At 35.0% G+C, this 17,061-nt stretch overlaps 1 protein-coding gene across 1 annotated transcript; it reads left to right on the forward strand.

Moving 5' to 3' along the window:
• Positions 1–2,879: 2,879 nt before the first annotated feature.
• Positions 2,880–13,726, forward strand: GALNT3 (polypeptide N-acetylgalactosaminyltransferase 3; the record flags this gene model as incomplete). Its single annotated transcript, XM_084289483.1, has 10 exons — positions 2,880–3,391; positions 4,763–4,935; positions 6,018–6,167; positions 6,411–6,645; positions 7,415–7,532; positions 7,918–8,118; positions 9,259–9,390; positions 10,288–10,389; positions 12,976–13,128; positions 13,604–13,726. 10 exons carry the CDS (start codon positions 2,880–2,882, stop codon positions 13,724–13,726), a joined length of 1,899 nt encoding a protein of 632 aa, XP_084145609.1.
• Between the last annotated feature and the right edge of the window lie 3,335 nt (positions 13,727–17,061).

The raw sequence follows: 17,061 nt of genomic DNA on the forward strand, positions 1-17,061 counted from the left end.
CGGGCATCAGTATAGCACAAGGTTATTGGTACTTAAGAAAATTGGGAAAATAATGTTTGAGACTGAAGTGCACTGGATTTAATTTTTGGGGGCGTGAGGGAGAAATTTGTGAGCCTTGTGAAGGTTTTTTTTTGGTACCTTTTAGTATCTACATAGAGATGCTATAACAGGATTAGAAATCGTTCCACCCCTCTGTGTTTTTAGAACAATAGTTCTATGGTAAAACTACTGTGTTTTGAAAGTATGGGTTTATTTCAAAAGCTGACATAAGCTTTGAAATAAATTATAATATGAACAACTTTGGCTGCCTAACCCTGCAAATTCTTGAGGGAAACTGAGTGATGTCTTTTTCTCTTTTCTACAAGTTATATCTCTTCCTGAGAATATATTCTAATTAAAAATGCTGAATATATTTCTGTTTTAAATGATGAAATAGAAAAGTTATTTTTTATTTTATGTCATTTTATTTATTTATGCAGTTCTGTGGTCAGTAGTTAACAAGCAGGAATTAACTGTGGCTTTTACCTGGTTGCTGCTTAGTTCTTTTCTCAGTTCACATACGTGCAACTTATGCAAAAATAAATCCGTGCTTTGAATTCAGGCTGGTTGCTATTTTTAACCTTTCTTTTAAACTGCCAATTTTGCAGAGTGAATTCGAATCACTTGGATGCTGGTAGCCCTGAAATGTTTTTCATAGTTCTTCATCTTTGAAAGCCACTGAGTAATTGCCTGTCTGTAAAAAAGAATTTAGTTCCTGAAAAAGGAGAACTCTGACATATTCTCTTGATGAGTTGCACCAGAATATGCCAGAAAGTACAGAACAAATGAATGAAAAAATATATAGATTGACTGCATGGCACTCAGCCTAAATTAACCTACTACCAATTACCTGTATTAAGACTGCATTTAACATGTATACTGATAACAAAATGAATCTTAATATATATATTTTTTTTTCACTTGGCAGTCTTGTTACTTAAGTCTGATCTTGAAATAGAAATGTTTTTCAAAATATTGGAAATTTCAAAACTGTAGAAATAAATGGTTTGAGAAGTCAAAGGGCCGGAGGGCAGACCCGGGAAACTACAGGCCTGTCAGTTTGACCTCAGTGCCAGGAAAGCTCATGGAGCAGATCCTCCTGAGAGTCATCATGCAGCACTTGCAGGGGAAGCAGGCGATCAGGCCCAGTCAGCATGGCTTTATGAAAGGCAGGTCATGCCTGACGAACCTGATCTCCTTCTATGACAGAGTGACGCGCTGGGTGGATGAGGGAAAGGCTGTGGATGTGGTCTACCTTGACTTCAACAAGGCTTTTGACACCGTCTCCCACAGCATTCTCCTCGAGAAACTGGCTGCTCTTGGCTTGGACTGGCGCACGCTTCGTTGGGTTAGAAACTGGCTGGATAGCCGGGCCCAAAGAGTCGTGGTGAATGGAGCCAAGTCCAGTTGGAGGCCAGTCACTAGTGGAGTCCCCCAGGGCTCGGTGCTGGGACCGGTCCTCTTTAATATCTTCATCGATGATCTGGACGAGGGCATCGAGTGCACCCTCAGTAAGTTCGCAGATGACACCAAGTTAGGTGCGTGTGTCGATCTGCTTGAGGGTAGGAAAGCTCTGCAGGAGGATCTGGATAGGCTGCACTGATGGGCTGAGGTCAACTGCATGAAGTTCAACAAGGCCAAGTGCCGGGTCCTGCACCTGGGGCGCAATAACCCCAAGCAGAGCTACAGGCTGGGAGAGGAATGGTTGGAGAGCTGCCAGGCAGAGAAGGACCTGGGAGTGATGGTGGATAGTCGGCTGAATATGAGCCAGCAGTGTGCTCAGGTAGCCAAGAAGGCCAACGGCATCCTGGCTTGTATCAGGAACAGTGTGACCAGCAGGACTAGGGAGGTGATCGTCCCCCTGTACTCAGCTCTGGTGAGGCCGCACCTCGAGTACTGTGTTCAGTTTTGGGCCCCTCGCTACAAGAAGGACATGGAGGTGCTTGAGCGGGTGCAGAGAAGGGCAACGAAGCTGGTGAGGGGCCTGGAGAACAAGTCCTACGAGGAGCGGCTGAGGGAGCTGGGCTTGTTCAGCCTGGAGAAGAGGAGGCTCAGGGGTGACCTTATCGCTCTTTTTAGGTACCTCAAAGGAGGCTGTAGCGAGGTGGGGGTTGGCCTGTTCTCCCACGTGCCTGGTGACAGGACGAGGGGGAATGGGCTTAAGTTGAGCCAGGGGAGTTTTAGGTTAGATGTTAGGAAGAACTTCTTCACTGAAAGGGTTGTGAGGCACTGGAACAGGCTGCCCAGGGAAGTGGTGGAGTCACCATCCTTGGAAGTCTTCAAAAGACGTTTAGATGTAGAGCTTAGGGATATGGTTTAGTGGGGACTGTTAGCGTTAGGTTGGAGGTTGGACTCGATGACCTTGAGGTCTCTTCCAACCTAGAAAACTCTGTGATTCTGTGAAGTCCTTTCTGTCTTTATTGTTCACTTTTCATATGGATCTTTCTGCATAGAACTTGAACTCACCATATTGATTGCATGTGAAGTAGTGACTTTGTCTAGAAATAGTGATTTATTCCTACTGGAATGTCTGCTTTCTAGTTCTTCTATTTGAAGTATGTTTTAAAAAAATGGGGAAAGCGCATCTTGGGTATTTTACAGATAGGTAAAGCCTATCTTTAAGTGATGGATATATGATGTTTGACAGTTGGGAGTTGTGAATTAATTCCTGCCCATTGCTTTGTTGTAGTTTTACATTGTTGTAAACTGGATGTCTAACTTGATACTTTTTATTTTAATTTACAGGTATTATATTTTCAAGAAATGGTGTGACCTATTCCATATTAAAGAACATCATTCACTGGAAAACACTTGTTTTGTGACAGACTTTTAAAACTTGAATGGCTTTGAAAAAAATGCCTAAACTATTCAAAAAATTATTTTTTCACTGGAAACTTTGGAAATTTAGCATTATTGTGTTTTTCTTTCTGGTATTTTTATTTTTATTACAAAGAGAAGTGGGTGTTCAAGATTTTAAAAATGAAGGAGGGATTGAGCCAATTGTCAGAAAGAAAAGTCATGTATTAGGTCTTGTGCTAAATGCTATGAACAATATCAATGGTGCAAAGCCAAAAATGCAGATAAAAGCACCTGTTCGGCAAACTAAAGTTCCTGGAGAGAGGCACTGTTTGCCAGGACACTATACTGCAACGGAACTAAAACCCTTTCTAGATCGACCTCTTCAAGATCCTAATGCTCCTGGAGCTTCTGGTAAAGCATTTAAAACCATCAACTTAAATTCAGAAGAGCAGAAAGAAAAAGACCGTGGAGAAGAAAAACATTGTTTTAATGCATTTGCGAGCGATAGGATTTCGTTACACAGAGATCTTGGACCAGACACTCGACCTCCTGAGTATGTGGAAATGTGTATGTCCCAATAGTTGAAAAACTTGTCAGAAATAGAAATGTGAAGACCATAAAGTGATTTGATTTCAGCATTAGATTATCGTTTAGGAGAGGAAAAGTCTCTTGGTGATACATGATGATTTACTGTACATAACGTTCCACAGTGCAAAAGCCAAGAAAGTTCAGAAAGGCTCACTTATTTCATGGTTTTGAATTCATAGTAACCATATTTAAATAAGGTTTTCTACTGCTGCCTTTAAGCTACATTTTCTCAGTGACTTTCTGGACACCTAAGTTTTACTTAGAAGAAAACTAAAATTGTTGCTTAAACTTTTTTTCTGTTTTAAACACCATTCCCCACCCCCACCCTTTTTTATTAGTAAAACCACCAGTATAATTCAATAAAAAGTAGGAATAGTAAACTGGCAAACTAGGCAATGGAACATCTCTGCAATCTGTAAGAAGGAGAAACTGTATTAAATGAAGATTTTAGGACTTGGTGGGTAGAGTGGGTTTTAGCTTTGAGCCATCTCTGTGCATGTTCTCAGCTGTTTGTGTCAGAAGTGACTAACCTTACTGAGCTGCTGCTGGCAGTATGCCTAGCACTTTACACGTGGTACAGCTCACAGTAACCTTTACTGGAGTGTAACTGGTGAGATTTGGCCTGTATGTTTTGTGAGGGCTTTGGCAATGGCTGTGATAATTGCCTTGAGAAGTACTCCAGTCTCTAGAGTTGACAAGCAATAAACAGTGAGTGTGCAACCAATTTGGAAATACAGGAGTGTTGTCATGTCTTCTTGTCTTACAGTTGGATTTGGAGTTCTATTCAGAATACATGCATTTTGAAAAAATTGTATGTTTAAAATTGTTTCCCTTGAATGGGATATACTGTTCTAAGCATTATATGATATTTCTAAAAATTATTGAAGATTTGAATTAGATTTGTTCTATTTTTCCTTTCAAGTTCTTAATTTCTTCTTGTAAATACTTCTCTTCATGTTTTTGGATTTCAACAGTAATGGTGACTTAGTCTGACTTTGCAACTCAGTGCTGGTCTCAGGAGGAAAACATATTTTTGTCTGAAGAAGATCCAGGTGCTATATGAAGTGTACTCAAATGTTTATGAGGCAGAAATCGAAATGAGCCAATTGTTCAAGTGGAATTCTTATTTATCAGATTTTTACAAAATACTTTGTGCAGCTTTCCTAGCTGGAGCACCCAATTTTGTGCTCCAAAACTTGGACAGAAATTGGAGAAGCTGAAAGATTTAATGTCCATACTTAAAAAGCTTTGTAATAGAAGGGGAAGGGTTTCTTTTAAGAATTCAAATAAAAACTTTTTGTCCATTTTGTAACATTTGATGCTTTCCAATCTGTAGATGTATCGAACAAAAGTTTAAGCGTTGCCCACCATTGCCAACCACAAGTGTTATAATAGTTTTTCATAATGAAGCGTGGTCCACTCTGCTCAGAACTGTTCACAGCGTGATGTATACATCTCCGGCCATATTGCTAAAGGAAATTATATTGGTGGATGATGCCAGTGTGGATGGTAAGAAGTCTTTCTATTTTCCCTTGAACACCATTTATTTATTGATTTTAAGGCATGGTAGGAATGTATATAGAATGGGTTAAAAGAGGATATATCCTTACCACCATAACAAATACCATATGGTTTTCAAAGTGCTTTTATTTCTTTTATTTCCTATAAAATAAAAAATAGTTCTCCCAGATTTTTTTCTTTCTAAGCATTGTCAAATAAGAAATCCTTGTTTGCTCAGAGGTTTTTAAACCCCAATTCCGATTATTCAAATTTTAGGGCTGCTTAAACAGTAAAAATGGTTGTGTGGCAAGTAGCTCTGTAGTATGTGCTTAAAACTAATTACAGGTTATAGAACAAAGTACCTAAGGATAAATTGGCCAATGCTTGTAGGTCTTTTATCATAGTGATTGCCTTTATGCAAATGAATTTCATTACTATGAAGTGAAACTTCTTTCCTAAAAAATAAAATTATTTGATGGAAAAATAATTTTAATACTTCAGCTGATTGACAAAAAGAACTATGCATACTGAATATGATCATAAATGCATGTTCAAAAACTTCATATGTTTAACTTTAGATGAACACGTCTGTACATACATACTTTCATCAGTTTGTTTAGACTTATTTGCAGGCCTGTATCTAGTATATTGAATTACTTGGATGTGAAGTACGTTCAGTAGTGCAGTTTAATATGAAGGGTAGGCAGAGGGAGGAAAAATTGTGGGATGTTTTATGAGGGATGTCGGGTTGTTTATCAAATTTTGCACCTTTAAAAGTTATTTCAATATAGCTTTTGTTGAAAGTAAATATTGTAGACTCTGAAAACCATTTGTAAAATGAGCTGTCATTAATGAAAAAAGATTGCAGGTTCTGCAGATAGTTTGAGGAAGTAGATATGTGATGAATTTGCCATGAGAATGGATTTTGAGTTGATATTCAAACAGTTGATACTGCGGAACAAACAGATACTGGCAAATGTCCTTTTTTAGAATTAGAGTGAATCCTTTATTCTGTTAGTTTATACATGCCATTGCCTAAAATTTCATATTACAAAAGTGAATAATATCTTAAAACTGGTTTCTCTTTCTAGAATACTTGCATGATAAACTAGATGAATATGTGAAACAATTTCAGATCGTTAAAGTAGTCCGTCAAAAGGAGAGAAAAGGTCTAATCACTGCACGGTTGTTGGGAGCTTCGGTAGCAACAGGAGAGACCCTTACCTTTCTGGATGCTCACTGTAAGTGTAACTACACCAGGTCTGGTTTAAAATAAATCTTTGATTTAATGTTTCAGTTTTATGAGTTATGTATGTCAACATTGCATAAACTCTTGCATTGCTATTTTATGTTATTGAAAGTATAACTGGCAGTGCCATTTAAAAACAGCATGTGTTGGTTTACTGTGGATATGTTAAATTATTCTCTGTGTACTACTATATAGTCAAGTGAAAATTCAGTGCTTGTTCCCATTTTCTCCGTAGGTGAATGCTTTTATGGCTGGTTGGAGCCACTATTGGCAAGAATAGCTGAGAACTCTGTTGCTGTTGTAAGCCCTGATATTGCTTCTATAGATCTCAACACTTTTGAATTCAGTAAACCATCTCCTTATGGGCATAACCACAACAGAGGGAATTTTGATTGGAGTTTGTCATTTGGATGGGAGTCTCTTCCTAAACATGAAAATAAAAGAAGAAAAGATGAAACTTACCCAATTAGGTAAATGCAATTTGAGTAATATCCTTCAGTTTTCATGATTTTTATTATAAAAATCTATTTGTAGATCTAGTTCTTCACATGAGTACGATCAAAAGTCTTAGCATTACAGATTTTTTATTTTTTTTTTTGTGATATTTGCTTTAGGAACCAGGTTGTGAATTTTACAACTTTCATACAAATGCAGCTTCCTTAAGACAATAATTGTTCTGCATTACCATTTTCTCACAAACACTAGGAAGATCATAAGCAATTTCAGTAATTATTGTTTTTTTTCAGAAGGGAGAGGGACGGGGAAACTATAAACTGTTCTTTTCAGAGACAGTACCACAGATTCTGTCTCTCCATCCATCATCCCTGAAAGAATGACACCAAAGGTTCAGAGCACCTTATACTAGACTGTTTCAGTGGTTTATTCAATGGTAGTTGTTACGGGCTTTGGCTTCAGACAGGTTACTGGTCTAAAGGCATAGTAATTTTTCTTGATGTTCTCCATACAGGGAAAATATAATTTTTCCTGATAGTTTGTTATTCCAGCAGTCATTTGCCTAATTTAGTTGTTAATTAATGACAATAAAATGTTAAAATGAGACTCAGTGTGGGCAGATTTAATTGCTTATTACCAGGAAAATCTGTCAGTGTAGTGTAACACTGACAAATGCATGAAAACAACCTAGAACATTAATACTAAGTTTTTACATCTGTATTTAAGAAAACCTACCTTAAATATAGTTTGAATCCTGTTTTCCTTGGTAAATTTCTCTTTTTGCAGAACACCTACTTTTGCTGGAGGTCTCTTTTCAATATCAAAAGACTACTTTGAACACATTGGAAGCTATGATGAAGAAATGGAAATATGGGGAGGTGAAAATATAGAAATGTCTTTCAGAGTAAGTTTAGCTACTTGATTAGTACTGGTCTCTACACTGATAGTTGAATGATTTTTGAGGACAATTTGGCATCAGATCTTGACTTCTCTGCTGATTCAGCCATCTAGGACATGGAAAATAAATTACTTATGACCTATGAAATAAACTACAAACGTGCTCACTAAACTGTTATTATTTTTTTTAATGTGTTTAAGTTTGATAGCTGAAGTGTATGCTCCCAAGGTTAACCTGATTAGGAAATTCACTTATGGTATTCCTGATACATACCCTCTTGCTGGTGTTTTTGATTTTATTTTATTTTTTTTTAGGTGTACAGTAATTTAATATTTTTTTCACCCCCTTAATTGTAATTGTGTTACACTTATACAAAAAATGTTATTATTAGGTATGGCAATGTGGTGGACAGTTGGAGATCATGCCTTGCTCTGTTGTTGGCCATGTCTTTCGCAGCAAGAGTCCCCATACTTTTCCAAAAGGTACTCAAGTGATTACACGTAATCAAGTCCGCCTTGCAGAAGTCTGGATGGATGAATATAAAGAAATTTTTTACCGAAGAAACACAGAGGCAGCAAAAATTGTGAAACAAGTAGGTGGTGGTGGTGGTATTAGAAATCACACTTGCTGCGTTGAAAGTTTTGGTGAGCAAAAGTTATTTATTGACAAAGTATGTAAGAATTCTAGACATTTTAATGAAAATACAGGCATAGTTCAGTACTTAATCCTGTAGCCCCCCAAAAAACATTTAGAAAATACTAAGTGTTTGAGTGGTGACAGTGTTGATTTCATTTGCTTGTATATTTAAGTATCTCTAATTAGAAAGTTTTTTTTTTTTTTTTTTTCATATATTTTCTAAAATCTTGGGTTGTTTGCATGGAATAAGTTTTGGAACTTCCAGAAGAGCACAGATGGTGTTTGTATTATCTATGCTCACTACTAACTTGTTTTTTATAAGAAGAAATATAATGTCTCAAGTTACTTAAGTGTTTTTATTTAAAAAGCAGTTTTTGTTTTCTTCAGCTGCAGAATAAAGCATATCCAATGGTAGATATTGATTCTATTTCTATCTGTTCAGAAACGTAAGTTAAATTCAGAGTTTGGTGGAAGAGGTATTTATTTTTGTTAAGTGTTACAGAACTTTAGTGTTTCACCAGCTGGAGTTTATGCTTTTCTTTTAGAAGCTATTTTTTTGCTCTTAATATGATAAAGTTTAGTGAATATTGTATCCATAATACCATTAGAATTCTAGAGTATGTTTAGCAGATAAAGACAACTGAATTCAGTGTGGGAGACAGTGCTGTACTGACTATAGTGCTTATTAATTAATCCAATTCAGCACTCTCTTTAATAACATACGTTATATTCAGCAGTTAGTTTTAAAGCTGTGGTCAATATGGTCTTTACTTGTTTTTGCTTTCCCACCTTATGATACTGTTAACATGCCCCTTTCTCTAAGGATACTTCTACTGCTTCCATGTCGCAATGTTGTATTTTTTTCGCTATGTTTTGAAATGCAGCAGGCAGGATGTTAGTGGTGTTATACAGGTATGGCAAAACAAATGGCAGTAAGTGCAGTAGTGCAGTACTTTTTAAAAAAGATTGACAAATGAAGCTTAAAACTTGTTTGATGCTACAGTACAGAGTATCATAGATTTATATGTATAAGGTTGATATTAATAGTTTTAATATATTCCTTTGCCATCTTTCCTTCCTTCCATCACTGCAATAGAAAACATTTGGAGACATCTCAAAAAGACTTGTCTTAAGGCAGCGTCTGCAGTGTAAAAATTTTACCTGGTATCTCAATAATGTTTATCCGGAAGCATATGTTCCAGACCTGAATCCTTTGTTTTCTGGATATGTAAGTTTAATTATTTTCACTAGCATTCTAGAATCCAGGAAGTTTGTTAATCTTTTATGCTACCTTAACCATGGTGTTTATATTTTAGCTATCATAAATGTCTCTAGAGTTTTCTGTCAATACTGTGGGCAAAGAATATCTCCTGCATATCATGTGGTTTAAATATTTTGTAGCTCTGGTAACAGGAGCTTTGCTTAAAGGGATCTCTCAACCTGATAAGCAACATTCTGCCCATCACTACTAGTGAGAGTGACACACAAGTACTAAGCCAGTGGTGAGAAATTTCCCGAATTGTTAAAATAAATTTAGCTTTATATAGTAAGAAGTCTGAGAGAATTTTTATTTCATGTTAATGAGGAAAACTGTACTATGAGAGCTATATACTCCTCAAAATTAGGTTTATGGTAAGAAAAACATGCGTTCATAGTTTAGAGTAATTTATTTTAAAGACCATTTTATCTCCTCTGTCAACTTCTTAAACTTTGTAATGCTAAAACCAAAAAAAAATGAACAACTAATAATTCTTACTCTCGAGTCAATGTGAATGTTTAGCATGTATTGACAAATAAAGCTTTCCCTTCCTCCAATTTTTAATGTTTTATGTCAATCTTTTAAAATTGTAATCTGAGTAATGTAATAACCATGTATACTGGTAGCTGAATAATTCACGGTTCGTGGCTGTAGACAACTGTAATTTAGTTAGTAGGCTTTTGGGTAGAAAAAATAACTGAGAACAAGATTTTTAGGTTTGAGCATAGTAGAAATAAAAAAATAAATTAAAAGCTGTAGTTGTAGTTAAGCCACAGGTTAGATTTATAAGCAAGTGAGACAGTTAAATTTTTCTCATACCCTCTGAGATTTTTTATTTCTTTTTTGCTGATAACACCTTTTCTTTAGCTAAAAAACATAGGTAACCACATGTGTCTGGATGTTGGTGAAAATAACCATGGCGGCAAACCGTTGATTATGTATTCTTGCCATGGACTTGGAGGAAATCAGGTAAAATATTTGATCCCTGATTTTTATGATCTATTCAGCTGTAACTTTACCGTATGAAAGCTTTTCATTTGTTGTAGAGAAATTGGCTCACTTTTAGCATGCAATTTTTAAACGTTTAATATTTTTTGTAAGAATTAATTCCTCTTTGCTCAAGGCAGGTTTCATACTGTTTATTTTGTTGTGCCTCACATCTAACCTTTTCTGTTCAGTATACAGATTCAAGTTTTTTTACACCATTGCACTACCTCACATTATCTTTCCTTTCTGTGCAAAACCTTTTCAACCTACCCTTACTACTTTCTTGTGTTTTCTTCTTAATTCCTCTTTTCCTTATACCTCCTACTGTTGCTTCTTTCTCTGCCACCAGGACTCACTGTCAAGGAAGATGTTAATGGGAATCCAGCCAATGGGAGACCAAGTGGCCAGGCCTGAGCCATCTTTCTCTATCATGCTTGTAGCCTCATAGTGTGAGGTCAGAGTGGTCTACCCTGTAATGGCTAATGCAAGCGAATAATATGACTGAATTTGTCAGAGAAGAGCTCTTTTTGTTGCATAGATCTTGGAGACAGCAATGATCTTCTGTTTCTTCTACAGTATGAGTTGCAATAGATGTCAGATACTGAATTCTTCAGGCACTACTGTAATACTAACAAAAGTAACGTCTCCCTGCCCTGGAAACGCACAATTCTCTGTTGCTTTAAAGAGCTATTTGGAGAACAAAGTTGATTGACTGTATATCCGTAATAATTCAAGTTCAACAAAGATTTAAATGTTTTGATTAGAAAATTGCTGTTTGTTTGTTTGTTTTTAATAAAATCTTCAACTATAAAAAACATCTAATTATAGCACACTGAAAACTCAGACACTCGATCCTAATTGATCTTTGTGGAAAACAGAATACTGTCTGGATTAACAGCTACCCTGTTATGTTAGCTTCTTACAGTACTGAAGGTTTTATTCTTATTATTGTTATTATTATTATTATTCTGTTTTAATACTATATTAGCCTTTTCAAATTGTCACACTCATTAAAGGAGGAATAGTGTGCCAAGACATTGTATTAAGAGATACATGTAGATCTGCTGTATGCTTGTCGTCTCTTTTATCTTGGATTGTACTAGAACTGGTGTTTTTAGTTTCTCCTGCCATACTTTAATAGCTTGAGTCATTTTAACATAGATTGTGCTTGTAATACACAAGAAATGTGCATATTTTCTTACTTAACCTTTCTTATTACAATACCCTATTTTCAATTGCTTTATGCTCTTTGTTCTCAGACTTCAGCAGTGCAGGCCGAAATTGTTTATGCTACCTGTCCTTTGAGCTCATATGTTTGAGATGGGAGAGGGGAGTGGAAGAAAGAACCTAGTTTTTGAGTTGTCCCTCAACTGTTTATCATTTTTTCTTTTTTAGCATATTCTAGTAACATGTCCATCTCAATGTCCAAGATGAATGAAGTTTTAAAGCTAGTATTCAAGTCATATTTGCAGGGCTTGCAGAGATTTTGAGTTCAAAAGATAATTCAAAACAGGTTTACTTAGATTAACAGATTTCAAGTAAACTATTATGTTTGAGAGTTAAATGACTAAGGAGGTCACTCCTATGAGTGCCTGTTTCAGGCAGTGATGTTGGATGCAGTGCCTCAAGAGTGAGGTGTCTGTTTCTCAGTGCTACTCCCATTGATGCCAAAGCAGTGAGGGGCCAGAAGCTGACCAACTAGACAGACAGTTGAAAGTGAAATGGAGCTAAGTGAGCATGGCTTAATAGTCAAAAGTGAATAAGGCTGACATACGGAGCCAAGAAACAGTGGTAATGGGACATGACAGGAATTCTGATGTATTGAGAGAAAGAAATGGAAGAGACCATGATGATAAGATAGAGAGTATAAAAGGACAGCTGTCTCTGTAAATGTTAGAATTAAATCCCTGTTTAGACCTGAACTATAGCCAAGGATACCTGAGCCTTAAAAGTAATCTGCTGTCAAGAAATAACACTAAAATTCACTCACAAAACGTGTCCTTATGTTACACTTTTCTAAAAGCTAGTTCACAGAGAACGTGACAGCATCCTATTGTTAGCGTTTATTGTTTAGTTCAAACAGCAGAAGTTGACAAATGGCACTCAGCACTGTTCAATGTGACAAAATCTGGTTTTTGTTCTCTAAGGAAAAAGTAAAATCCAGCAACAAAAAATTGAATGAAGATTTTTAAAGTTAAGAAATGCCAAAACTAAAGTTATCCATGCAATTATTTCTACTCTTTCTTATGTATCCTTGTGGTTATGATTTCAGGGGGAGCATACAAGAGAATCTTGCATCATAGTGCATGTGCACCAAGTGTTTTTTAAAACTTCTACATTTAGATACTATTAATTATATTCCGTTGCATTAGTATTTAAAAAGGCTTTTACTTTTGTAAATACTTTTAAAATGCATACACTAAAGTCAAATAAATAATTCTGCAGTTTTGAATTGTTGAATAACAAAAGAAATCTATTCCTTTGTTTATTGGAATGTCAAAGGGATAATTTAGGTTAATACTCTTGTCAGCATTTATTTACTTAACTTTTTAAAAATTATTTAAATAGTACTTTGAGTATTCTGCACATCATGAAATTCGGCATAACATTCAGAAGGAGCTTTGTCTGCATGCTTCTAAAGGACCTGTGCAGCTTCGCGAATGCAACTACAAAGGCCAGAAAACCTTTGCACTTAGAGAAGAGCAATGGCAGCATCAAAAGGTATTCATACTGTACAGTGAATTATCAATGACCTCTTACATGAGTTAATTTTTAGTTTCTAATAAAACAGAAAACACCAACAAAACAAAAGTGAAGCAAAAAAATAAGTTCAGTTTTGGGAGAAAAATGTAGATACCAGATCAAAACTTGATGATTTCACTATTGTAAAGTAGTCACTTAAAAAAAAAAAAAAAAAAAAAAAAAAACACACACTTGATATCATTGATATCGGGTACATCTGGCCATGCACCTGAAAGTCAATACAAATGCTTTGTGTCTTTTAAAATATTTATTTTTTACTAGCAAAACAATTTGGCACTTGCATTCTACTAATGTTTTTTTTTGCTAGCCTCCTTTTGCACTCACTGTCTGGCCTTACTCTTTTTACAGACATCGAACTTGCAAAAAATGATGGGAGGGAAGGAAATTTGTGTTTACTTTTTTTTTTTTTTTTCTCCTTTCTCACCCACATTAGGATCAAACTCTGTACAGTGAAGCACTACATATGTGCCTTACAGGAAATGGAGAGCATCCAAGTTTGGTATCCTGCAATCCATCAGACCCCTTCCAGAAGTGGATCTTTGGCCGCAACCATTAAGATTTGCTATTTATAGACAGGAGCATTTTATTAAAACAAAAAAAAAAAAAAAAAGGAAAAAAAAAAAAAAAGGCAGTTCCATTCTACACCGTGACCATATATGTATACTGCATTTTAAAGTGATGCATACTTTAAATGCAAAATGTTTAAACAGTTTCTTTTCTCTCTTATTTAAGTTGGATATAAAATGTGTAGGCAAAGATTCCCTAGCAGTCCTTTACACCAAAGAATGTTTGAGATCCCAATTAAGAAAAAATGTTTACAATATTTCCACAATAAGATTTTATATGTTGACCATTGATTTGTAGATCTTATTGTCCCTTTTCACTTTGGGGACCTTGTATATTGCTTTTCCACTTATCGTAAGTACTTTTGAAGATGACTGATTTTCTCTGTAGAGTTACAAGAAATTCTTGTATACTGTCTGAAAACCAAGAGGCTTTATGTATGTATATATTTATGTTTAATTGGTTGACTTAATGTTTTGTTTTGTTTTTAATTGTTTAATTCACTCAATGAAGCTTTCTTACTATTTTTTATGTTCCCTCATTTGAAAAAATTAAACATTTGACTTTCTGTTTAAAGCTAAATAGGCTAGCATACTGTGCTGTGCCTCTAGAAAATCAGTCCTTTTGTTGTAGAAGAAAATGTCCATTCTCCTTGAAATATGTTATTTATGTATGATCACGTTAATGGAAAATCTTCTTATTCTGATATCAATCTCCTTTTATGTAGCCAAAACTTTTTGTATAGTTGTTTGTTTGTTTGTTTGTTTGTTTTGTTTTGTTTTTGTTTTTGTTTTTTTACGATTTCATGAACTTTAAATTTATGGCAGTTACACTGTAACATTAACACAGTTTTCAGATTTTTGTTCATTGTTACCTTTAAATTGTTATCCACTAACACGTTTTATTTTTACCTTTTAGTGATTTATGCAATGTTTACCTAATGTTTTTAACGTTATTTGTCCATAATTTCCGGTGCAAACACTTAAATGTTGATTTTCTTTTTTTCTTTTTAATGCCTTTTCCTTTTTTCAAAGGACTGACCTCAGTTTTAACAGTCAAAGTGGTCTTCCTAACTGTTTTGCTAGCTCTTTTAATGAAATACTATAGTCTTGTAAGCATCAGAAATATACTTTATTGGATTATGTAGGGGTATTACTTCAGAAATGGCCGTTCTTTGATTAAGTATTTTAAAAATATTTATTTCATTGGTTATTTTACTGGATGCACAGTTTTTAAGCACTATTCTGTTAGTCTTCCATTGCAATCACCAATCATGCCCATTTTCTTACTGTGACTGTTTCAGACCTTCTTTAATGAAGGTAACTCCTCTGCACAAAAATGTCCTCTTAGGGAACAGAGATGTACTCTTAACTTGAAAATGTTTACTTCAGGGTATGAATGTGAGATTAATGATCATCCCATACTTAAAACATCTAAGATCACATAAAAATTGCACTTTACTATGGTAAACTTTCATAATAAAGTTCTATATTCTGATTTAGAGAAGACTTAACTGGTTGGTGTGAATTACAGAGATTGATTTATTAAAAAAAAAAAAAAAAACACTTCAGTTTGCACGTTTTATGGTATGGTGGGGCTGAAAATTAATATGAAATTAAAATAATATACTTCTAGCAAGGAAAGAAAGTAGCAGCCTAAAGACAAAGAAAAGACTTAACTGTGGTCTAGAAGTGCCAGTAATGTTATTAAGCTTTGCAGTTTACCAGAATTGTGTTGAATATCCATAGTATCTATTCAGTGGAAGAAAAAAAGAGGTGTAATAGCAACCAGCTTGCCTTTATTAATGCACTCTTTAATGTGTGAATCTCTAGAAAGGTGCATATGATGTGGAACAACAAGATCAAATCTAGTTCGATGCAGATAGTAATGCTTTAGTATTTTAGAAAATACTTTAGTATTTCCTTCAATGACTGCACTAGGAAAAAAAAAAAAAAAAAAAAAAAAAAGATTTTATCTTAAAAAGTCACAGGGAAACACAGGGAAAGAAAACTTAATTTTTTAAAGTGAAGGCAAAGAAAAGTGTTTGGCTGCATGATCAATATAAAGCTGAGAATAAAAAATGAAAGACTGGGTATAAGAGATTGAAATTAGTGTATTTTGTCCTGCTCAAATTTGTCCTTTTGTCCGAGTAAATAATAAATATCATTAAGAAGAAATGCTTATTTATCTGTACGATTTGTTTAATGGATGGATGTTTTTTGGTTTGTTTTTGATTTGTGATATTTTTGTTTGTTTTGTTTTGTTTTGAATGGGAGAAGGAAGTCTGCCTTTCGTCAGTTTCACATGTTTGGACTAATGAGTTCAGCTTCTGAAGCAACACAAGAAGAAATCATTTCAGTACTTCTTAGTCAACAAGAAGACAGCAAGGGAAGACAACAAAGGCGTAAGCAAGGACCAGCAAGAATTTGTCAGGAGCATTAACTTCTGCTAGCTTATTTTTCTGGCTTGATAATCATGCACTTGAGTCATGTCTTGGCTTTTGTTAAGGGTTTTGGTGACACCTGTGAGACTCTCCTATGAATCTCCTGTATTGCTATGAAGCAATATGACAAAATAAGTTGCTATAGGGTGGACATAAATTGTTGAAAAATTGTACTGGAATAAAACTGTTTTTATTACGTTTGCAGATTAAATACTGGAAGGACAACAAATGCCCTTGACAAACTGAAGAAGGAGTTGAGGAAAAATAGGATACAGGTCAGTGAGATTATACAAGCACGAATAGAGGATGGGGAAATGATGTAGATAGCAACTCTACGGCGTTGGCCTCCAGGTATGAAATGTAAACCAAGATTGTTTAGGGAACCAGTTCTAAATGACAAACTATTTAGGATAACTGTTTAAAAGGACTTTAGTTCTTTTAGATCATAGTTCACATTATATAGCAAATGTATTATTTTAAAAACCACTAAAGGGTGATTCCTTCATGCAACCTGTTTTTCCTACCGATTTGCATATCTGAATTATGATAGATCTACTGATTTCCATTTTTTCTTCTTATATATAGTGTTCAAAAATTAGATTTTAAATAACAAGGAAATGAGTTCTATTGCATTTGGAGGTAGTAGTAATCCTTTCTTGAGCAGGTGCTCATTGCTAGAGAAACTTAATTTTTGTCTTTTCTGGTTTTCTAACTGGTAATCTAAGACCATATTATAACAGATATAGCAATATATGTACTTGTCTCATACACTGTTTTCTACAAAGATTTAGGTGTAGTGGGTCAACCAATTATTATATTTACTGTTCAGTTTGAGCTGTGGAAGAGGAAGGTTTATTCTGAAATTTATGTTTGCCTTTAAGATA

This window comes from Netta rufina (genome assembly GCF_964035555.1).
Source record: "Netta rufina genome assembly, chromosome: 6".
Classification (NCBI taxonomy): domain Eukaryota; kingdom Metazoa; phylum Chordata; class Aves; order Anseriformes; family Anatidae; genus Netta; species Netta rufina.